General features: G+C 36.0%; 1 protein-coding gene across 2 annotated transcripts; it reads right to left on the bottom strand.

Moving 5' to 3' along the window:
* Positions 1 to 1,116: 1,116 nt before the first annotated feature.
* On the bottom strand, positions 1,117 to 23,929 carry ankrd13a (ankyrin repeat domain 13A). 2 transcript variants are annotated; one of them, XM_021476185.2, is made up of 16 exons: positions 23,615 to 23,929; positions 21,584 to 21,719; positions 21,093 to 21,217; positions 19,275 to 19,320; positions 19,042 to 19,185; positions 16,697 to 16,886; positions 13,663 to 13,729; positions 12,956 to 13,037; positions 11,158 to 11,219; positions 10,853 to 10,983; positions 7,970 to 8,127; positions 7,555 to 7,695; positions 5,184 to 5,371; positions 5,027 to 5,088; positions 4,323 to 4,522; positions 1,117 to 1,911 (listed from the first exon to the last, which is right to left on the bottom strand). In XM_021476185.2, the coding sequence occupies exons 1-15, from the start codon at positions 23,720 to 23,722 to the stop codon at positions 4,327 to 4,329; spliced, it is 1,836 nt and encodes a 611-aa protein (XP_021331860.1). In that variant the 5' UTR covers positions 23,723 to 23,929; the 3' UTR covers positions 1,117 to 1,911; positions 4,323 to 4,326. The 2 variants fall into 2 exon arrangements, with proteins under 2 accessions (XP_021331860.1, NP_001119859.1); NM_001126387.1 differs by lacking the exon at positions 1,117 to 1,911 and having other exon boundaries at positions 4,327 to 4,522; positions 13,663 to 13,765; positions 23,615 to 23,916.
* Positions 23,930 to 24,379: the final 450 nt, after the last annotated feature.

The raw sequence follows: 24,379 nt of genomic DNA, 5'->3' as shown, positions 1-24,379 counted from the left end.
TTGAACTGCATCCCAATCATCACAAATACCAATAATATCTGGGTGCAGTCTTTATGATGCACGCTGAGATTGCATTACTCAGCGATGCAATGTCAGAGACAAGGCGAGTGACGTCACTGTGACGGGTGGGGTTAGGCGAGCGCATTAAAAAGCACTGGATGCAGCTCAGATTGCACTGCACCAGGTCTGCATCCAGACCTCTCTCACAAATACTGCAGAAGACCTATTGGAGCCCACATTGACCCAATATTCTGAAATAAGTCAAGTTTGATGGAGGAAACATCATGGTTTGTATTCGGTATGAAGGCATGCAAGAGATCTGCAGAGTGGATGGAAACATCAACAGACTGAGGTATCAAGACATTTGTGATGACCATTACATTACAAACCATAGGAGAGGGCAAATTCTTCAGCAGGATACTGCTCCTTATACTTCAGCCTCCACATTAAAATTCCTGAAAGCAAAGAAGGTCAATATGCTCCAGGAATGGCCAGATCAGTCACCAGACACGAACATTATTGAGCATGTCTGAGGTAAGATGAAGGAGGCGCTGAAGATGAATCCAGAGGATCTTGATGAACTCTGGACATCCTGCATGAACGCTTTGATCCCAGATGACTTTATTAATAAGGTATTTCAGTCATTGCAGAGATGTATCTTTTTCCACTGCAGTATGACTTATTCTATATATTATTTGTGTTAAGTCACAATATTTTTGTCTCAGCAAAGTCAGGCCTCACTGTCCTAATTAAATAATTAAAAATTAAGGCATGATCACATTTTACTTTGGTAAAATAAGCGTAATCTAAAGGCCTTTGTCTTTCATATAAGCCACTCCTGATGCCAAACGATCAACTAGAAGTCAAGTTATTATCTGGTGTTCCTAAAACTTTATCAGGTAGTGTGCGTCTGAAAAACCCAAACTCAGATTTGAAAATAGTCACTAAATGAACCATCACAAATGTTAAAACTGAAGTAACATGGTGATACAAAAAAAAAAAGCATACGAAAAGCTATTGATAAGTTTCAAAAAGTTAAAGGAGAATTTTAAACAACTGATCAGATTATGCTGTTTTTATAATTTATTTGACTGTCTTATAGTTAACAAAGCGCCATAACGTCAATAAAGTGCTTTTATTTAAGTAAAAACCTTTTTTGTGTGTGTGTGTTTGTCAAACATACATCACAGTTTTACAAATGCCTTTAGGATTTCTTTAACATGCTAAAAAAAAACAGGATACTTGATCTTACAGCATGACAATTAACCAGGAATCAAACCGACGCTAAACCCTGATCAGGTACACAAACCAATAAACATTTTGGCAATTAATTAGAGTTAAGACTTACACCCAAATACCAAAAGTTAAATCATGTTTAAATAATGAAACTGAATTCTGTATCCCGGATTAATGATGTGCTAATAACCATAACCAGAATTTATTTGTATATTTTTTTCAATTTGTTATTTAAACACAGCATAAAAAACCCTAAAATATATGTCCTGTTAATAAATCAATGCAAGATTGTGGCTCTAACCATTCTCAGATCCTTGTTTACTACTGGAAGAGCAAAATACGATTTCTGTCTATTAATGGCATACAATGAGGATAACGTTAAAAAACAAAATCGGTTCAAGCGCACACTGGTTCGTCATACAAAAAGTAGTGAGAGAGATACTGCAAGCTGGAAGTCAATACTCCTTTAAAAACACTTACAGAACAAAAAGCTGAACATTCAAGACATCAAGAAAAATAAAAAAATGAATCAACACATTTTGACTAAATAAATAGCGCTGTCAGCTACAGGAGGAAGGAACAGCGAGATTCCCGAACAGAGCCGGGCAGGTTCTTCCACATTTATCACATCAGAACCTCAGTCAGCAAGCAATGCCGTCCAACCGCACACATTATCTAAAAAAAAAAAACACTTTAAAGACATAGTTCACCCAAATTTACTCGCCCTCAAGTCGTAAAAAAAAAGTTTCTTAAACTTGTAGAATGCTAAAGAAGATACTTTAAAAAAAGCTTAAACATTATTACTCTACTGTTTGTGAAAATACAAATACTATGGAATTTAATGGTTACACAGGTTTCCAACATTTTTCAACATCTCCTCTTTTGTGTTCAGACCTGTTTGAGTTTCTTTTTCCTGATGAACACAAAAGATATTTCATAAAAAAAGGTTTGAAACCGGTAACCACTGACTTCCATAGTAGGAAATACAAATACTATAAAAGTCAATGGTTACAGGTTTTTAACATTTTTAAAATGATCTTCTTTTGTGTTCAGACCTGTTTGAGTTTCTACACTGTAAGAAAATGTAGGGGTCTACTCAAAATAGAACAAAACAATCAAGTTGTTTCAACTCATTTTAAATAAATACCTTGAAAAAGCAGTAAAATCCCTTTTTTTTCTTTTTAGTTCAACTCTGTTAACCACAAAAGCAGATAATTAAAAAAATGCTGAAAACTCGTAACCACTGAATTCCATAGCATTTTTTTTATTCTATGGATTTTTTTTTAATTCTTGTAACCCAGTAACCATTTACTTCCATATTATTTGTAATTCTCACTTTGGAAGTTAATAGTTACAGGAAAATGTTGTTTTCAGACTAAATTTCTTTTTTCTGTGGAACACAAAAGAAGATGTTTTGAAAAAGGTTTGATACCAGTAACCATCGACTTACATAGTAGGAAAAACAAATACTATAGAAGTCAATGGTTACAGGTTTCCAACATATTTCAAAATATCTTCTTTTATGTTCAAAACTGTTTTGAGTTTCTACACTGTAAAACAAAATCCAGGGTTCTACTCAATTTATTCATGTTGTGCCAACACAAATTAATTAAGGTAACTTAAATGTAAATGGCTTAAAGATAAAACAATTAAGTTTCCCTCAAAAATACAAATTGTGTTGTTTCAGCTCATTTTAAATAGGTAGTTTGAACAAGCACATAAGAACACAAGAGCAGATTATTTTGAAAAAATGTATTTGTTTACCTCAATAATACTTGTTTTTCCTTTTCTGGAAGTCAATAGTTACAGGTTTTTAACATTTTTCAAAATATCTTCTTTTGTGTTCAAACCTGTTTGAGTTTGTAATTCTGTTGAACACAAAGGAAGATATTTTGAAAAAGGTTTGAAACCGGTAACCATTGACATCTATGGTATTTCTTTTTTTACTATGGATTTTAATGGTTACAGGTTTTTAACATTTTTTGAAAATATCTTCTTTTTGCGTTAAAACCCGTTTGAGTTCCTAATTTTGTTGAACACAAAAGGAGACTATTTTGAAAAATGTTGGAAACCGGTAACCATTTACTTGCATAGAATTTGCTTTTCTGACCATCAAAGTCAATAGTTACAAGTTTATAACATTTCTCAAAATATCTCTTTTTGTGTTCAGCATGAAAAAGAAAACTCATTAAAAGTATGAAAGCCCTCGCGAGAGAGTAAATGAGGAGGAAATTTACATTTCTGGTAGAACTATCCCTTTAACATCCACTTCTCAATCAAAAAACGGCTGGTTTTCTTGTCACACATTCCCCTCGTCCTTTAGTGTAGCATGAGGTTTGGTTGGTGCCAGAAAAGTGACCCAGTACTGCCATATTCATGCTTTGCATTACAACATACTATTGGCGATCTAAGCAGTTTTATGGTATCGTTTTACATATGAGACAGACTAAAAGCTTGAGGCGTATTCTCTTACATCGAACAGCCCGTTTCAGGAATATTCCGGTCTGAATGAGTGCCTTTCACTCTGGCGAGGCACAGCGGTGGGATTTATTGCCAGAAAGTTGACGAAAGCACACGGGCTGAGGATGGTGCCGTCCTAACTGCTATGTGAAAAAACATTCATTTCTCTCACTTTCCTTGGCTGTGTATAAAATGGTTTCAAAGGAAGCGACAACTGGTGATCAGTTGAACCCTGAGATATAATATTAATATAAACCTAAAGCAAACGTTAATGCAAAAAATCCACCATCTTTTCAGTTATATCAAATGAAAAACTTTCTAGTCAGCAACTCGCAGGACTGTCAAGAACATCACAACCTTTCATTTACATAAAAAAAAGCAGCACTGGATTTCATATCAAATGCAGAATCGCCTTAGGAAAAGCAAGATGGAAAGGATGAGTGATCTCATTTTGGATAAGAAGGTAGAACCTTTCAGTTCTGAATCGATTATTTAAATATGTGTAGTTTATGTCAGTGGCAAACAGAGAACTGCATGAATTTTAGGAAGGGTATAATTAAAAAAAAAAGATTTAATGCTTATGGCAATAACAGGAACTCCCTTTGTCTTTCCTTCCCTCGTCTTACTTTGTCACTTTTCTGTTAAGGAGAGTTGTAAAATCCTCTCTAATTCCTCTTCTTCTTCTTTCCTCCTCTTTTCCTCCTCCTCTTGCGCGCGGGCCGAGAGCTCCATGGCCAATCGCAGGTCAGTGTCTGGGCTAGAGGCGGAGCCAGAGCTGGAGGGCGTGGTGTCACTGAGGTCTACCAGAACGCCCTCAGAACCAGACCTGTGGTGATGAGATCATTGAGAAAACTTGAAATTTTGAAAGATCACCCTGTATGCATCACCTAAAAGAAATAATTGGCTAAAGTGACAGTGGGCTAGTTAAATGACCAAAAAAAAGACAGCGTTCCAGCACGGAAAACACATTTTCAGAGCAGAATATCTGACTTCAGCATTGTTTTTCAGATAAACAATAATGTTCACGTAGCATGTTTCTTAAATATCTGCAAACATATTATGGTATTTTTATGCTATAGAAGAGTTAAAAACTTACATACAACAGCTTTGAGAATAAAAGCGTTCGTTGAAAGAGTTTACTTGCATTATTATGATGCCATCATATTGTCATTCTGGCATTACAAAATAAGTGGCTTAAAAGAACAATAACAGCATTTAATCGCAATGGATTTAGGTGCAATACATTGATCAACAAAAATTAGACATCGTGACAGGCCTAGCCCTAGGATCACAGACAAGACACATTATTATGAAAATGTAAAAACCTTACCCATCACTCAAGCGGTTTGTCATGGATTGTGTCGCCTGTCCATCAGAATCACTCCAAGTGTCCTAAATCACACATTAACAAAGTGTGCCAGATTTCATATTAGAGACAAACAACAATAAATGTTCAAGACACGCTCGCAGGAAGTTTCCTTTCTGACCTGAGAGTTGAGCACACTGGAGTCCAGCAGACTCTGGTGAATGGCGTACTGGAGCAGCTCTTCATCGTGATTGACTGGGTTGTACTGGCGTGGGTTTGCGTGTCGATAGCCTCCTCGATGGTGATAGTGTGCAGGAGCCAAAAACACAGATGGACTAACCTGGAATAATGGAGCAGGTCCTGCAGGAGCTGGTAAACCAATCAAAACATTTAGAGGTGAATATAGCAAACAAACAAACAAAAAAAACTAATAGCAATCACCAGAATTCCATTTTTACCTAAATATTATTTTATTACACATAACTAGGCCCACACGGAATCTGCACTTGCAGAAATCCACAGATGTTAACAGATTTTTTGCCCATCGTTGAGTCTATTTATTTACTTGTGTAAATGTGTGTAAATTTATATTTATTCAGTTTTTTAAATTTATTTCAATAATATTATTGACTAATATGAAAGTGTTCCTTTGATTTATTTACAATACAGTGTGTAAAGTAATATTTTCTGTCTTTTAGCATATATATTAAATGAGACACTTGGTTTGTTTACCTAATAAGTGGATCTATGGATTTGTATTGTAACCATAAAAAAAATTATTATTTTTTTGTTTAATTTATTAAGGTTTTAGTTACGATACTCCCAAAATAATTCTGCATAAATTCGCAGATTTTCAAAAACATTCTCAGCAAAAATAGCAAAACATGTCCGCAAATTCTGTCTGGCCCTACACGTAACTTAATTTGTAAACCAATTTGTTTGGTTTTCTTTGCACACATGGATTTACTTGGTTTTTACCAGCATCTGGTGAAAATTTCAAGTCAAAAACACCTTTAGAAGTGCTTGAGAAAAATGGTGACATGTACATATATACATGTTTATTTATTTATTTATTTATTATATATACATGTTTACTTGTATATATATATATATATATATATATATATATATATATATATATATATATTTTTTTTTTTTTTTTTTTTTTAACCATAGTCCTATAAACAGAGTGTATACGCATATTCCTTTGAAAAAAAAAATCCTAAAAAAAAAAAAAAAAAAAAAACAAACTTTTTAGGCTTGTTTGGTATATGTAAGTGTTGCTGAGGATGTATATATATATATATATATATATATATATATATATATATATATATATATATATATATATATATATATATATATATGTATATGTATATATATATATATATTTACTTATACCACATGTCTTTGGACTGTGGGGGAAACCGAAGCACCTGTAGGAAATCCACATGAACATGGAAAAAAGATGTAAACTCCACACAGAAATGCCAACTGATGAAGCCGTGAGCCTCCGTGCTGCCTACTATAGAATGTAGTAATTTTAGGGTGCTTTCACACCTACACTTTTGTTTCGGAACGTATCTCGTTTGCCCAGTTAGCGTGGTTTGTTTGGCATATGTGAACAGGGCAATCGCGCTCTGTTCCGCGCCAAAGTAATCGCTCCGAGATCGCTTGAATGAGGTGGTCTTGGTTCGATTGAAACGAACCCTGGAGCGGTTCGATTGCAGTGAGAAAGTGATCCGATCCGAGCGCGGTTATATCACAGTGTTTTATGGATATGTAATAGGCATACGGCTATATAAAGAGAGAATTATGAGTAGGGCCGGAAGTTTCGCGAGTCTTCGGATGCCCGCAAACGAGTGATGATCTCCCGGTAATCTTGTGTCTCCCTCCCAGTACTCAAATAGGCATCGCCGTGCACCCTTCTCACCCCTCCCCACCGCGTCTCTCCTCAGACACGTCACGTGCACGTACCCTGTCAATCACCACCAAACCACCACCTCTCCTGACAGCTGAGTGGGACGCTGCAAAATAAACCCTGACACTCTGACCAATGTGAGGAGAGTTTACTTGCACGTGACTTGTTTTAGCTCTTTTGGTCCGATTAGAAACTTTGCAGTGTGAAAGCGAACCGCTCCAAGAGCAAAGAGCAACAATGTAACAATTGTAATCTCTGTTTCGGAACAACTGAATCGATTCACTGGTGTGAAAGCACCCTAAAAGAAAGATCTGTAAGGGATGATTTTTATGCTGGGCACTGTCTGTATTGTGACTGAAACCTACAAACCGTGCTACAAAACAAACACTTAAAAGTACATTTTGGATTTCTTCTTTCTATTAAATTGAAAAAAAAAATGAAAAGGAAAAGCCTAAAATCTCAAACTTACAGTTCATCCAAAACAAACTTGTATGAACTGAAAAATGTAAGAACATTTTCCTGGATCAAACCAAATGACTCAATTATAGTAATGAATGTGTGGGGAGTTTTGTGATTGGTATACACATAACAGGTCTTGTCTGCATTTTTATTTTGGACATCACATGCAAACCTGCTGCCTGGTTGTCGCACGTCTCTTCAGTAGGTGTGGGTGTAGAAGCCGGTGTTTTGGTGTCCAGCGGCTCATCAGTACTGCACTTGTTGACACTTCCAAAAGTGATGCGGGCATTCAAAACATGGAACAGAGGGATTTCTAAAGGGAAAAACAACAACAAAACAAATGCAGGATTGAATGGTGAAAGCAGTCTTGGGAAACTAACAGTTTAGTTATTTAATACTAAACCCTCCACCATACACAATTAGCAGACATTTGGGTGAACTTTAATAATGGATTAAATTCCAGTTTGGTGCTGGTTAAAGTTAATATTCAAGCCGACATATAGACTTAATACAAGAGCAAATTTTAATCAGACTTCCTAAAAAGATTAACAGGGCTGTTTGTTACTGTTTTGCATTCTTTCCCTCACCGATCTTCACCGGGAAGCCAGGGGGAAACCTGAGGTTGATGAAGTCCTTGAGTCGGGCGAAGTGAGTGCTGGTGCGAGCCATCAGGTCAATAATAGGAGTGACCTGCTCTACCAGAGAGAGAGGATGTTCCTCACTCATCCACAGAGTGCCTTTAAACCTGACAAAAGACAAAATGTAAAACTATCTATATCAAGTTTTGAAAAAAATGTACATTTTTACCGAGACAGGATGCATTCATTTGATAAACAGTAACAGTTTTGGTTATGTGCAAGCTGACCTTATCAAGAATGTTACTCGGTTTGCAAAAAATAAAATAAAGATACACATACGGAGTTGAAAAGCATTCATTGTGTAATGAAGACTACTGAAAGACAGATAAAATGACCCTGTAATTGAAGTTATTAAAAAATATGCTATTTTACTAGATATGACTGCTGTTTTCAGTTTTTGCAGATCATCACCATGAGTATCATAGCAGTTTGGTAATATGGAGTGAGTGACGTTTTCAATTTGATACTTTTCTTTCTTTATTTTGATTTGATTTCTCCGACTATGAAAATAGTTCCAAGCAAAATCAGAGCAGAAATTTCAACACTACAGTGTCAGTTATTATTCTTGATTAAATCTGTATTTGAATACATCATCTGAGATGATGATTCATTGGTCCATTTATAAATTCAATTTTGTGTCTAAAATCACATAGTCTTGAGTCGGTATCAACTAATTTTGACTAAGTAGTTACCTCATAACCACAGAAAAAGAACTTTCTCCATATTATGAATGCAATATTTTGATAATTTTTTAAATGTATAGCATACTTAGTATTTTTCACACTATATAAAGCTGAAGACAAAATTATTACCACACCTAATAAAGAAGTGAAATGTTTAATCTTTTTCTAAGTGATGTTTAACAGAGCAAAGACTTTTTCCACATTATTTTAAAATAATATTTTTTTCCACAAGTCCCATTTCATTATGTTTTGCTAAATAAAAATAAAGTATATTAGTTAACACAAAATTCAAACGGTTAAGGTTAAAGTTATTGAACCCCTAAAGCTTTGTTTTTCAGTTGGCTACAAAATAAACCACTGTTTTTTAATGGCTTGCCTAATTGACCTAACTTGCCTAGTTAACCTACTTAAGCCTTTAAATTGCACTTAAGGCTGAAAACAATCTTAGTAACAATAACTAGTAAAGGATTATGTTTTGTCATCGAAAAGAAGTTAAATATAAAAACTATTGTTTAAAGTGTGCTGAAAAAAATCTCTCTTTAAAACAGCGCTTCAGAAATATTTGAAGCTGTTTTGACTTTTGAGTGAATCGTTTGAAAGGATGATTTGATTAATTACTCATTAAGATAACTACTTGCTGCCACCTACTGGTTGTTTTAATTTTATGTTTTATTTATTCATAACACGACTAAGGCCCAATCCCAATTCTATTTTTGTACCCCTACCCCTTCAAAATTTACCCCTAAGAAATGGGACAGCACTACACCACCTGCACACATCATCATATGTCGTCGCAATCTCTTGCTTTTAACGTTAGTTGCATTATTTTTTGGTATTTATCTTCCAAGATATCACTGAAGGCATATATTATGTTATCATAACGATATAATGTGGCAATAAGATCGTAACTATACTGCGCATTTACACAGTGGCCATATTCAACTATGTAAACATACCAAAAGCAACATTAACATTATAGCAGACACTGTAAAAAGCCCATTCCCAGCCACTAGACTTTTCTGACAGGGTATTCGAGTGTCAGAATGTTGTGGGACTGCAGTATAGGAGTTATTATTAGAAATTACAGATAGAAAAAAAACACTTTTTTTTTTTTTTTTAAAGCTTGACGGCAAAACACGAACGTGGTTATGAATGTAATGAAACATATGCTTGTTTGTTGTAAAAATCTGTAATAATGACAAAAAATACTAATTTGTGGATCTCCTGACTTCCGAGTTCAGCTATGCTGCCGTTGTGGCTGGTGTCTTCAGGAAATTTTTTTTACCCCTTAGTTTCAAGTGTGGTTCTGAAAATTCTCCGTACGAAGGGTTATCTACCCCTTCTCCTTAGCCCTACGCCTTTAAGCTAAAGAAAATTGGGACACCCCAACCCCTTTATAGGAACACGCAAATCAAGGGGTAGGGGTAAGAGAAAGGGCTAAGGGGTAGACTTAAGCCGTCTTTCCACTGCACACGAAATTTGGACACGACTGTTGGAATACGCCCCCTTGTGGCAGCCGCACAGTATTTTTAGTGTTGTCGTGCACCACGGGGGAGAAGCTGATTCTCACGGTGTTCGAAATAAAGAACTGCAAAGGAAATAGCCTTTATTCTCTGAGCGTTTACATAGTTTAATGGATGAATGAATACTAGAAACTCATAGACCGCTAAAATATTGGAGGGAATGTGGAGACAACATTAAAATATATATTTTCATTACTTTCTTACTTACATTTATGAACAAAAATGTTTTTCTTTAATATAGACTTTTTATTATTCAAAGAATAACCAAATAAACTACTATTTCTAATCTCGCGCGCACGGACCTGCTTGGACAACACTGGAATACATAATATCCGGTCGGCAGGTCGCATGTGGTCTAGTCGCAGGAGTTCAAATATTTCAACGGATCCGCAGCTAAATTCGGATCCGAATTTTCCGCATACGGAGATGATCGGAACTCAACGCAGCTCCCGGAAATGAATGACTTCCAGTCTGTCGCTTGTCGTGTGCAGTGGAAAGGCGGCTTTAGGATTGGCCCTAAACCACCCAAGGTAGCGCTACAAAACACACTAGACCAAAAACTGTATAATTATAGTTTGGGTCAACATTGCACAAGGTGATGAGACTAAGTGAATGGCTAGTCTTACTTCTGTGTTCTGATGGTGAGCTCAATGGGCCGGCCGATGTCTCTGCCCTGCAGGTCGAAGTTGGGGTTGAAGTACTCCTCTGGAGTAATAGCTGTGGGGTTTGTGGCAGTGGCAAACTCCATAGTCATGTCCTACAATCAATCCAGAATACTTTAAACTTGCAAAAACACATTGCTTCCAAAAAGCTGCAGAACATAGAAGCACAAACTGGATAAAAGTGAAATGGTTTGATATTTTATTAGCAATTAATAGAAATTGTAAGTGTGCCTAAGTGTCCAAAAAACAAAAAAATAGTTTTTTTTTACCCCTTGAGCACCGATCTGTTGTTCTACCGTGCCCAGTAAAGATTCCAGAACATTCCTTTCACCTGTGGAGATGAAAAGCACCAGTGATTAATATTAATCAGTTAACATAACAGGAAACTGCAGGGAACTGCCTATTGACCCTTTACCAACAACAGGGTGCCAGAGTCCAATCTGGAAACATACCATATGTTTCTACTGCTGGAATAGCTGATACAGGCCAAAAAAATCTGGTTTAAAAACTGGATCCCTACAACCTAAAAACTAATAACAAAGCCGAGGGGAAAAAGTAACGTCTGTAATAAATAAAGTTATCAAAACAATAACTTAATCTGGCAAGACTGAAACAAAGCAGAGCTGAATCATATAATAATAGACTGCACCTAGACACGATTTACACTAGAAACACAGGTGCGTTGATAAATACTGAGGGTCCTATCATACACCCGGTGCAATGTGGCGCAAGGCGCGACGCAATTGTTGTTTGCTAGTTTCAGCTTGGCGCAAGAGTTGTTTTGACGTTTTGCGCCACGCTGTTTAAATAGCAAATGCATTTGTGCTCATATGTGCGCCCATAGGCGTTCTGGTCTAAAAAGGGAGGCATGTTGATATGTATTGCTGGTGCGTTGCTATTTTGAGAAACTGTAATAGACTTTTCAATAGACCAGAACAAAGTCAGTCTATTGTCCAGCGCAGAGCGCGTTAGTTGTGCGCCTCGCTCACACATTGCTAAATACACACAAGATGTAGAGCAATACGCAAATATCTTTACATATGAAAAACATTTAAACTATTAGGGATATATATATGATATAATAAGAATAGATATAGGATATAAATATAAAGGATTAAAATATTACAAAACTTTTTATTTTCTAGCCTACATAAATATGAAAAATCACTGCCTTCATGCCTTCTTCATCTCGGGAGGCTTTTTCAGTTCATTCATAACAATTTGCTTTTGTATAATGTTATTATTATTAGCAGTATTATTTATTATATCCATATTTATATTTGTTTTATTAAAAACAAGCTTAGATTTGTCCACCTGTCAGGTTTTAGACCATATGGGGCATAGCATGTGTATTAGGATATAACTCAGTTTTTTGAGCACACTTCGTTATTATTGTACATTTATTCGTTTGCTGAAAATTAGAACTGAATTTAGAAATAGTTTTGAAACAAATCTTTGCGCTTAAAAAAACTAAATTAATTATTTATAGGCTAATTGATCTCTGTGTGTACAAAGTTTCCCTATCCACGAGAGCAAAAGTGAAAGTTAATAATTTATCTCTCATTCTTGCGCTGCAGATGTTCTGTTTTACTGTTTTCTTGCTAGTGAAATGCTCAGTTTTTCCACTTACACTTACTTTATGTCATGTAAATAGCAAATGCACTCTTGGCGCGATACAACTGACTCTTAAAGGGAATGGGAGATGAGACTCTGATTGGTTTATTCTCAAAACACACCTAAAACTCATTAATAAAATAAACTCAACCCTTTTAGATCATGCGCTGCGGTGCAAAGCGAATTTTTCCGTCCTTATTAGCAAAAGTGAATTCAGACAAGCCCTGAATGCGTTTGCGCCCTGCGCTTTGCACTTTGCGCATAGATCGTCAAAATAGAGCCCTGAGTTGGCAGATATACTCCTTGTCATTCTCCATTTTATTCTTAACGTGTGTGAAATGATTGTTTTGACTTCAGCTCATCTAACACAGCTTCAAATGGCCTCAGCTTCATTTCGGTGAAAAAAAGGCATATGCGATATTTATAGAGTAAATCTTAAAGTGGGTTAATTACTTTTTATCCTGGCCTTCTCCTCGTCTGTGAGGTGCTCCGTCCTGGTGCGAATCACAACGTTCACATTGTTCACTGAAAAAACCTGCCAAAAGCAGTAGCATCATCATCATCACCCATAGGACAAAGACTGCCTTATTCTCAAACTCACAGCTATAAAAAGAAAGCCTAGTGTTTCTGAGGATTCACTTTTCCGCTTTCTGTAGCACAATCTCTCCTTTAATTGATATTTTATTCATGTTTTAAAGCCGCATCAGCAGCATTGGCTATATTCATGTCAAAACCTATACAATCTATTGCATGCAATCATATCCGCTTCTTAATAAACATTCATTATACAAAAGACATACAAATAACAACTGAAAAGAGTCATATACAATTTCTTTAGTTTTATTAATGATAAATATTTTAAAAAGTCTACTTTTTAAACATTTTCCCTAAAATGTTTTCTGAATAAAAACATTCTCTAATTTCATTTAAATATACACAGTCAATTAAAATGTTTTATCATCAAAATATTCTTACACAGTCAGTTTTTCTTCCCCTTTTAATAAATATGAGTGTGTAAGTCTTGAATGGCTGATTCTACATCCCATATGTTCAACCTGATCATGTCTATTTTCAAAATGGTAATTATTTCTTTCATTTCCTTTAATTTATATAATTTTACAATTATATTATAGCTCATAATCAGCTGTTCGACTGCTTACCTTGGCTTCATATCCATTTACCACTTCTGTTCTGTCTGACCTCCAACCCCAGATTCCAGATTTGGCCCTGAGGATAGAACGAGTAAAGGTTTTAATAGCATTTCTGCGATAAACATCAGCAAAAAAAACAGCATTAACAGTTCATTTCTGTGAATCAATTCAATGACTCTATTCAGTATGAGAGACTGCCAGTGTTCACATGACATTTTTTGACACACTATTATTCACAGTTTTGGAGTTTGTTTGTTTTTTAATGTCATGGCAGTTTCTATGGCTATTTTCATGGAGAGAAATCTCTAATAATAATAATACTAATAATAATAATATGAGTGTTTTATATTTATAAAAAATGTTTAAAAACACAATGGTTGGCTGTCTCCAAATATTTAAAAAATGTGTGTCATTCTGGAATAAAAGATTTTGGGGTAAGATTTTGTTAAAAATGAAAAACAAAATTAATACTTTTTTACAAGCATTTATTGATCATAAGTTAAATATCCAGAGACAAGTCATCCAGAGACATGGATTCTCCTACCACTGCTATGCTGATGATACCCAGCTATACCTCTCTTTTCATCCTGATGATCCCTCGGTTCCAGCTCGCATCTCAGCCTGCCTGTTGGATATTTCACACTGGATGAAAGATCATCATCTTCAGCTGAACCTCGCAAAAACGGAAATGCTTGTAGTTTCTGCCAACTCGACTCTACACCATAACTTTTCAATCCAGATGGATGGGGCAACCATTACTGCATCCAAAATGGTGAAAAGCCTTGGAGTAACGATTGATGACCAACTAAACTTCTCTCACCACATTTCTAGAACTGCTCGATCGTGCAGATTCGCACTCTATACATCAGAAAGATCAGACCCTTCTTATCTGAACATGCAGCTCAACTCCTTGTTCAAGCACTTGTTCTCTCCAAAATGGATTACTGCAACTCTCTACTAGCTGGGCTTCCAGCTAACTCTATCAAGCCTCTTCAGCTGCTCCAGAACGCAGCAGCACGAGTGGTCTTCAATGAACCTAAACGAGCACATGTCACTCCGCTGCTAGTCCGTTTGCACTGGCTGCCAGTTGCTGCTCGCATCAAATTCAAAGCTCTGATGTTTGCCTACAAAGTGACTTCTGGCCTTGCTCCTTCTTATCTGCTCTCGCTCCTGCAGATCTATGTGCCCTCCAGAAACTTGCGTTCTGTGAATGAACGTCGCCTCGTGGTTCCATCCCAAAGAGGGAAGAAATCACTTTCGCGAACGCTCACGCTCAATCTGCCCAGTTGGTGGAATGAACTCCCTAACTACATCAGAACAGCAGAGTCACTCGCTACTTTCAAGAAATGACTAAAAACTCAACTATTTAGTCTCCACTACACTTCCTAATCTGCAATTGCCTCTCTGAATATCACACTAACTGTACCAAAAAAAAAAAAAAAACACTAATACTACTAATACTTCCCTTCTTAGACTTTACAGACCTGAAACTTGCCTATTGCACTTATTCATTGTTGCTCTTAGTTGTGTAAATTGCTTCCTTGTCCTCATTTGTAAGTCGCTTTGGATAAAAGCGTCTGCTAAATGACTAAATGTAAATGTAAATACGTTTATAATGTTATAGGTTGTTTTCAATCACGTGGGTCTAGTAAAGCGTGAAATTCAGATGGAGGGCAGGAAGTGACAAAAAAATAAATAAATGAATGGGAGACATAGAGGAAAATCTGTATTTATGTACAGGAGATTTAAATAGAAAATAACCACATTTAGGCATAAATTTCTATATCATGAAGAGGGCAGAGTTTTCTACTGAACTGAAATATATAAGCCTGTCATCAAGGCTGTAGATACTGTATAAGCTATCCGTTACATGAAAAAATACTTAAGTAAATACTACAGGGTTTGGAAGCGTACTACAGATAATAACTTGACTTAAACTGTCGTAGTAATTATATTGTTGCTGTGGTACAACACAACTGTAAACAAATTTTTCAGTAGGCTTCAGTTTTCTACACTATAATTATACACCAACACGATGCACCACAGTTTACACTAACGATACAGTATTTATTACAGTTTATCAGTTTACTTCTGTAGCATTCATTGTAGCAAACAAGTTTATTATAAATTACTATAGTTTTTTTCCCATGCAGATATCTTACAGACGTCAAATCATAACAGATGAAAGCATACAAAAGCGTAGACGCATAGTCTACATTACTTTTTTATTTTTGTAAGGTGGAAAATGTGCCCCACAATAATAACCGTTTAGTTTTGTTGTAAGGATTGCATTTCTTTTTTGTTTGGTCGATGATCTTACTATCAACAAGTATTCACCATTGCTGCGCATCTCAATTTGCACATTACGATTGTTTATTCTGCCGAAACGCCAGTAAAGACATAGACTAATGCAAATCAAGATGGAGATTTTATTGCAGTGATTACAGGGCAGGGTAAGTTATTTATATTCACCTGTATTTGGTATGAGTGTGGTGGTGTTTGTATCTGATTTGTATAGAACACATGAACATATTTATACACTTAGCTAGACCTGTACATAATCTTTATTGGTGCTGTTAAACGAATTTGTACGTTAAAAAAAGTTTGTACACATGGATGTACTGAATAAATGTTTATGACATGTCGTCTTTTCTTCTGTTTTTCAGCCAGTCTCTTAAACTTTCTCATCTATATAAGCAAAAACTTTTGGAAATCTATAAAAGCTATTTAATATTTCTTATTTTGGCTTATTTAAACAATTATAAACAACATAAAACAGAAATATTTTAATGTTCTGATAACGATTCCTTTGTAGAAGAATCACTTCCTGCACTCCATCTAAATTTCACATGTCATCAATAACATCATGTAAAAAACAACCTATTATAAACATTTTTTTCAACTAAATTCGAATAATTTTAAAAAATCATCATCGGATGAGTATAGACAATGCTCTGTAAACTCTGTACTCTGTCTTCCCAACCTTAAAGCTTTAGAATGGTAGTGCATTTTCCATGTCTAAAACTTACATAAAGGACCATACCTCTCAAAAGCAATGTCCTTTGTGTCCAGATATGTGTTGACAATGGATGTCGTCAGCCTCTTTGCAACTTCCTGTTCGGCAGGCTGCATAGAGTCCAGTGTGACGTCCTCCATCTCACGGGACAGATCAAAGCGCTCTGTATCCACCACCTCATCCTCGTGATTCACTTCCATTAGCTCAGTGCAGTTGTCTGTAAACAAATTTCACATGATACTGATCAATCACAAATACACAGCAGGCATTTCACTCATGCTTGAATAAAGTGCACTAGTAAACATACAAATGTGAACTTGCTCTAGACTTCAGGAGTTAAAGTATGTGTTTATTGGCACACCATCTTCATTAGTTATTGCATGGCAGATACACATTAAAATCTTAACTACATCATACCACAAACAGAAGGAACCACAAACTAACTTTATATAACAATGTTCAAGCAGAACTTCAACAAGTGGAATTTCAACAAATATAAAAGGATTTTGAAAGTAATGATAAAGCTATTAAAAAAAAAACAAAAAAAACAAATACAATTTTATAAAATCTTCAATTGGCAATCTACTGAAAGCTTAAAGGTTTGTCCAGATGTCTCATTACATAAAAAACTGAGCGGTGCAAAAAGAAAGTGTTTAACACGGGTCATGGGTCAGTCTATACAACAATTTTTATTAAAACTTTTTAAGTCTCAATTTTAAAGGGTTTTTAAGAGTTCACACTTAGATACTGCCTGATGCTATTAGCAGATTTGGTATGCTGTCCCGTGGAGGGAACCCTGAGCTTGAAGAAAATTAAGCCCAAGCCTATCGTCTGGTCAATAGGCATATAAGGGGGTTTAAGATCAGGTAGGTCTCAGGAGCTCTTCCTGGAAAAAGGAGAAAAAGGAGGGGGTGGAAGGGAGGATTCTTCTAAAATGAAGTTAAGGCAGTAGAGTGAAATCAGTCTATTTATTGTAAACTTGAATCAATCTGATGGGATTATTGTTGATTATGGATGAGAGACCAACTTTGATCAATCATATCATGTGCTGCTCTTGAAATTACTTTGTAAAACTTCACAGTCAAAATTATTAGCCCTCCTGTGATTTTTTTTATTTTTATTTTTTTTAATATTTCCAAAATTATTTTTAACAGAGCAGGACATTTTTCACAAAATTTCCTATATTTTTTTCCTCTGGAGAAAGTCTTATTTTTTTATTTGTTAAATTTGTTAAAAGCTTATTTGCTTATTTGTTAAAAGCAGTTTTTACATATTTTTAAACCATTTTAATGTCAATAATATTAGCCCTTTTAGGGGCCGATAACACCAAACACGCTTTTTGTGTTGAGAGGTGCCCTATGCACCCTGCGCCTTGCTTTTTTTACCGCCTACTGTGGCTTGCATTTTTGCCGTTGCGCGCTGTGCACTTGCAGTTGAAAAAAGTCAACTCTGAGCAGAAAAAGTGCGCTATGTCAGTTTCATTCTCCAATCAAATGAAAGCAGAGGTGGGGTTGAGGTGCCCTCAGTGTTTGTGTTGTCAAGACAACTACAGAGACTTTTAAAGATGGAGGAGAGACATGTGATTGCTGTTTTGAGTTATCCGGAGGTATATGATTCACAAATCTTGAATATCACAATATTATTAAATTTTAAAATTATATTAATATCAACAGCAACACTCTCGCAAAATACCCAGCTGATTCAGTCGTTGCCTAGTGACATAAAAACCATACTGTGCTTCTTTTTTTATTGTCAACAAAAAAAGCAGTGTGGTGCGCCTCACATTTTTGAAACGCAAAAGTGAATTTTGTGTAATCGGACCCTTAAGCAATTTTTTTTTTCAAATGTCTACAGAACAAACTATCATTATACAATCAGTTGCCTAATTACTCTAACCTGCCTAGTTAACCTAATTAACTTAAGCTGAATAGAAGTATCTTGAAAAATATCTAGTAAAATATTATTTGCTGTCATCATGGCAAAGAAAAAATAAATCAGTTATTAGAAATGAGTTATTAAAACTATTATGTTTAGAAAAGTGTTGGAAAAAAAATCTGCTCTCTGTTAAACTGAAATTGGGAAAATTTACAGGAAGGCTAATAATTCTGACTTCAACTGTAAATATTTCAATAAATATAATTAATTTAAAAAGTCACATTTTTATTGTGCATTGAATACTTCAATTTTTTATAATTAAAAAAATTAATAATAACAACATAATCTTTTTTTTGCCTGCAAATGACCTCTTTATTTATTATTTCGACCCTGTTCTAGCTTTTCATTAAAACCTTACAATCAAGTGAACGTTTAAAAATACAGATAAGCAGAATGGTTAAGTTAACTTGACTAGAGAAGCTGAAAGAGTAACTAACCCTCTCCTCTAAAGATATAGCTTCTTCTTCCTCTGATCCAGGTCATGTTTTCAAAGCCCAGCAGGGTGGTGTCTACCCTCAGACAGGCCCCACTCTTCCAGATTCGGCACACGTCGCTGGGACACACGCGGGACACGAGAGGAACTGAAAAAATTTTTCCAAAACAATGAGAATTGGTCTATAAACTATGAAAACATTATGTAAAATAAAAAGTAAGAAAATGTTGCACGTACTCCAGCTAGTAAACTCCCACTTCATCTCCATGTAGAAATCTGGAGACTAAGACAAGACACAAAAAAAGGTTCATCATTATCATACTTCAGGCCCTTTCACATGACTCACATCTGGGCTTCAGAGCACCTCTCGACACCAGGGTCATGCGCCATTCTGACATCAATAAAATAAATAAGTTATAAATATTATTAAAGAAGGGAAATGTATGAGCTTGTTAGGATGTAATGAAGCATACGGAGTAAACAGTGAAAAATGAAAGCAAAAGTGAAAGGTAAAATGTTTGAGCTAAGAAAAGAAAATGCCATGTAATGTCAAACTGATTGTTAAAAAGGTCAGGCTTTGTTGAATATTAAAATATGACAAATTTATGCAAAAGATGGTGTGCAGCAATGGAGCAAACACAGTGACAGTAAAAGCACACTGTATCAAAACACTTACAGTACACCTCCATTAAAACATTAAGAATATGTGTGTTTTTGTTTGTAGCAAATTAAACCATTTTATTGAACAAGCATAACATATATATAAATTCATTTGAACTTTCTATTAGTCAAAGAATCCTAATAAACACATTTTACGATTTCCACAAATAACTTAAGCAGCACAACTCTTTTCAGCATTGATACTGATAAGAAATGTCTTTAGTACCAAGTAATAATATTATCATAATTTCTAAAGGATCATGCCACATTAAAATGAAAGCTGAAAGTTCAGCATTGACATTACATGAATACATAACATATAAAAGATTACAATTACTTTGAATTACAATAAAATACTGCAGCTTTTATAGCACTTTGATCTAACAAATGCAGTCTGGGTAAGCACCATAGACTGTGAAAGATATTGAAGATTGAAAAGCTACAGACGCCTACTAGCAATTTGCTAAGACTGGCTTTTCTTTGGGATAAACAGCAATACTTCATTACCTGTGACTCATATGTGTTCTGACCACATGTGCTTGGTTGCACACTATATCATTAAGATTTAGTCTTTTAAAAACACTGTTGTAATACACTGAGCCACTAAACAATGTTCTTATGCTGTTTTTCTACAGGAGGAAAATGTGAATTACTTTCAAACACTTAATATATAGTTTGTGTTTGTAAATGCAGGGCTATTTATGAAATCCAGGCATAACACTGCATTACAACGCTTCAGATGTCTGTTTTAGAGCCTACAGCTAATCATTCTGTCAGATTCTGGAGTGCTTTCCAGGTCTAAAGAAAAATATAAATGATCTTAAATAAAACAAATACATTTATAGATATAAGTATATAATATTACTCACCTGGGAAATTGAGGCCACGTGAATGATTTGAGAGCACAATTAAGTACACAGCATGCCATATTATCTGATAATTGTAGGAAATAATTCCAAAAGGCTGCTGACTGCGTGAAACCACATAAAACAAAACAAAAATACAATGTATATTCCGAGTTCAGTGGCTAATCAGCCGGAATGAGCTGAGGTGAAGTTAGGGCGACCAGCGAGACCTAGTGGTCACTCAAGTGGCCCCACCCTTATTTATGCAGACTTAATATAACATAATATAAACTAAACGGATGAGTTATAAAAAAGAAATTCACCCCCTCACAGTTGTCATGAAGGGTTTTATTAGCTATATAAACCAAAATTGTTCTTTGTACCAGGTTGTAAACACCTTCTTTTTTTATGGAGCCAGGACTAGCGGAATTTCGATGAATTGCAGTTTCAGTTACTTCTGTATTTACTTCACGAGAAAGAGCGGGAGGTTGCCACTTGGTTAGCACATGAGATATTTTTTGAAAAATATTAACAAATCTGCCAGACTCACCTCGCGGATCTTGCACAGTAACTCTGGAACGCCACCAAGCGCAGTGGAGGCTTTAAGATAATCTCGCCTCTGGAGCACCAACTGCACCATCTCTGGATCTCCTGTGCTGACCGCTTCCTGCAACACTGGACAGACGACAGAAGGAGACACACACAATTCTGCTTTAACTGGACTGTTATCTTCATGAAAGGAAAAGCAATATATCATTAAACATGCTACCGCTAGTATATAGTGCACTATAAATCACACAGTACTAAAAAGACATTGCTAAATAACCACTAAGTGTCTTTGAGGAGGTAATTATGAGAGTACATACAACGCTGTAATACTGGACCAGAGGTATTAAACACTTTTATTGGCTTGGAAAACCACTGATGACACAGGCTGAGGAAGTGGTGGTCATGTTTCTAATGGGATGAGTCTTGTGTGGTCAAATGCGATTTATGGGTGCTGCGGTGATATTGCACAACTCGTAAACTTTAATTTCTCACCAGTCCAGTTTTTGCCATTTTCTTTGGCAACATCTGCACCGTGTCTCAGCAGCACTCTGACTGACTCCAAGTGTCCTAGTGAGACGGCCAGATGCAGAGGGGTCCGGCCCCTAGGATCCACCTCTTCAATGTTACTCTGAAAGGATATATGGATCATATGTTAGTGAGGAGAAATTTAAAAGCTGAACAATTTAGCCTGGTTTGAAAATGAACCCCTACAACCAGCTTAAACATGCCATAGCAAGTCCATAGCAGTCTAGGCACCGGAGGCTGAAGAATGCTAGACGTCCAATTACTCCCCCTTATGATACTCCAATCCTCTGAGACCTTCGTTTATCCTCAGAACACAAATTGAGGTATTTTAGATGAAATCCAGGAGCTCTCTAATCCCCCATAGACAAAAAATGTCACATGACATTCCACAGTCCATAAAAAAAACTAAAACAGTCAAAACATTATATGTGACTTTAATGGTTTTACTATAATCATATAACACTCCATAAAAATGGTAAGACTTTATTTTGATGGTCCCTACTGCACATTTTGTTGACAAAAACTTGCATTGCAACTACATGCCAATTAATCCTCATTTGAGTATTAGTTGACTGCCTGCCTAATATCTGCTGATACTGCTCCTTTAACTGACTATAAGAAACTTTGCAAGTACATGTCAACTTACCCTAACCCTAAACCCACCCAAACAGTCTACTTATATTCTAATGAGAATTAGTTTGCATGTAGATGCAGTGTAACTTAAATTCAACAACATGTGTTAAAGGGACCATCAAAAGCGATACCAAATTTTTTATTCGCCTACATCTTCCCTCCTGCATCAGGGTGTACATTTACTACAGGCAGCACAACATATTAGCATTAGCGTCATATTGCTCAAAGTAAACATGAACCCTGACCTGATAGGGAAGACATTGGAGAACAAAGGTGTTTTTACAGTTTTTGTTGATGCCCAAATGCTTTTTTGAGGACTTTTGAATGATTACAGTTGAACCATTGAAGTCGCATGGAATATTTGGACAATGTTTTTGGTTCATTTTCTGAACATCTATGGTAGGGCTGTGCAATTTGGGGAAATATTTCTAATTGCTAATTTTTTGACAGACACTGCGATTTGATTTATGGTGATTTTAATTTAATTCAAGCATCAGCTCAATAATTTGATAGTCTTCAAATTCTGTTGTTTTTCATTAATATTAATTAGTCTATTAATGCTTCTGAAGCAGCAGATGTCATAATGTCACTTGTTACTTGTTAACTAGTTGCAATATTTAAATTGTGATTGCATTTAGATTTTGATTATTCGCACAGTTCTAATCTCAGGACAATTGCTATCTATGGAGGATGAGGGAGCTCTCAGATTTTATCTAAAAACATTTGTGTTCTGAAGATGAACGAAGGTCTCAGGGAATTGGAATGACATCAGAGAGGGTATTTAATTAGTAGTTAATTACATAATTTTTGTTTTTGGACTTGTTGCGCCAAACAGAGTTCTTTTTCTCCCAAACTTTTTTCTCCATTTCGGTCACCTGTTGGAACTCAGGTTTGTTACCACTGATCCCTTTAGGCATATTTAGCTGAGATCTGAAAGTCACTTAACCTCCAGAAATATATCGATGGACACCATCTGATGAGTAGAAAATTTGAGCTGGGTGATGGCAAGATCATCCCAGTTAGATCTGCAACATTAAGACATTGGTTTTGGATCTACAGTGAACTGCCTCAAGCTGAATAGCTCTGCTGATATGAGGATGAGCTCACCAGCTCTCCAGTGCAATGCAATACTGCAGGGCTGTGGTTAACAAGTGGATGGCAAGATGGTGAGACATGTGCAATAAGATCCAATAATGCAGCAAGTCTAATTCCATTAGATTATTAAATTCATGATGCATAGAGCATAAATCACGTTATGACATTGACTGGACGCAGAAATCTCACAGCAGTCAAAGGGTTCTACCTCCAGCTGCACAGAGCCTACTACACACATCGGCATTTACAGACACTTCACACACAACATACCGTCTGTATCTCTGTTTCCAGCTTTCTGTAATCATTCTCCCACACCAGGACATGCAGTGGAAACCTGAGGCTGAAATCCTCGACACTGGCAGCGGAGGCGGATAACATTCTGCTGCCGCCGCGATCAAACTCTCCGTGTTTCCCCCTCCAAAATCAAGAGCCAGCCTACGAGCTAGCCACTGTCATGAACCATCAAAGCTCTTCATGCGTTTAGTCAAACACTGCTAAAGATACAGCGAGCTTGACTGTTAAACAGGTGGATTTGAGTACAGGAGACGCCGAAAACGCAACCAACTTCTTTCAAAATAAACTTTTGAAAAACAAGGAAGTGGCAGGTTGAAACTATTTCGGGAGGGGGTGTATCGAGTCATTTGACAAATCTTTTCTACAAACTTTTTTTGCATTTCGTGACATTTAAGAATAACGCACTAAACATAAAATCATTTGTAGGAGCCTAATTAGCTATATGCGATAAATCGGAAAAAAATGGAAGGAATAAATATTTTTTTCGTAATGAAATGGACAAGACCAGACTGAACCATTACACATGAAGGAGGGGCGGTCGTTCTATAAATATGCCTACGTTCTGTTTAGTCTAAGAGTACTTTAATTAAAAAATTGTGTGTTTTTAACTGTGTGTAAAATAAAACATTTTGTAATCAGTAAATAATCGTAATAATTCATGCTATAGGCGTTGTCGGAAATGCGACGCCGCCTCTGTGTTTTAAACGATCTTTAGCTCATCAGTAGCCGCTCTACTGCGCA

The sequence above is a fragment of the Danio rerio genome, chromosome 5 (genome assembly GCF_049306965.1).
Source record: "Danio rerio strain Tuebingen ecotype United States chromosome 5, GRCz12tu, whole genome shotgun sequence".
Classification (NCBI taxonomy): domain Eukaryota; kingdom Metazoa; phylum Chordata; class Actinopteri; order Cypriniformes; family Danionidae; genus Danio; species Danio rerio.
The sequence above is the reverse complement of the archived record's forward strand: the minus strand, read 5'-3'. Positions and strand labels throughout refer to the sequence as shown.

Excerpts from the sequence above, each read along its gene's own strand:
- ankrd13a (NM_001126387.1), bottom strand. The coding sequence starts at position 23,722 with ATGTTATCCGCCTCCGCTGCCAGTGTCGAGGATTTCAGCCTCAGGTTT. Across the intron at positions 13,766-16,696 it reads AAGGACATTGCTTTTGAGAG|AAATGCTATTAAAACCTTTA; the intron begins GTATGGTCCTTT and ends TGTTTATCGCAG. Across the intron at positions 10,984-11,157 it reads AACAGATCGGTGCTCAAGGG|GACATGACTATGGAGTTTGC; the intron begins GTAAAAAAAAAC and ends GATTGATTGTAG.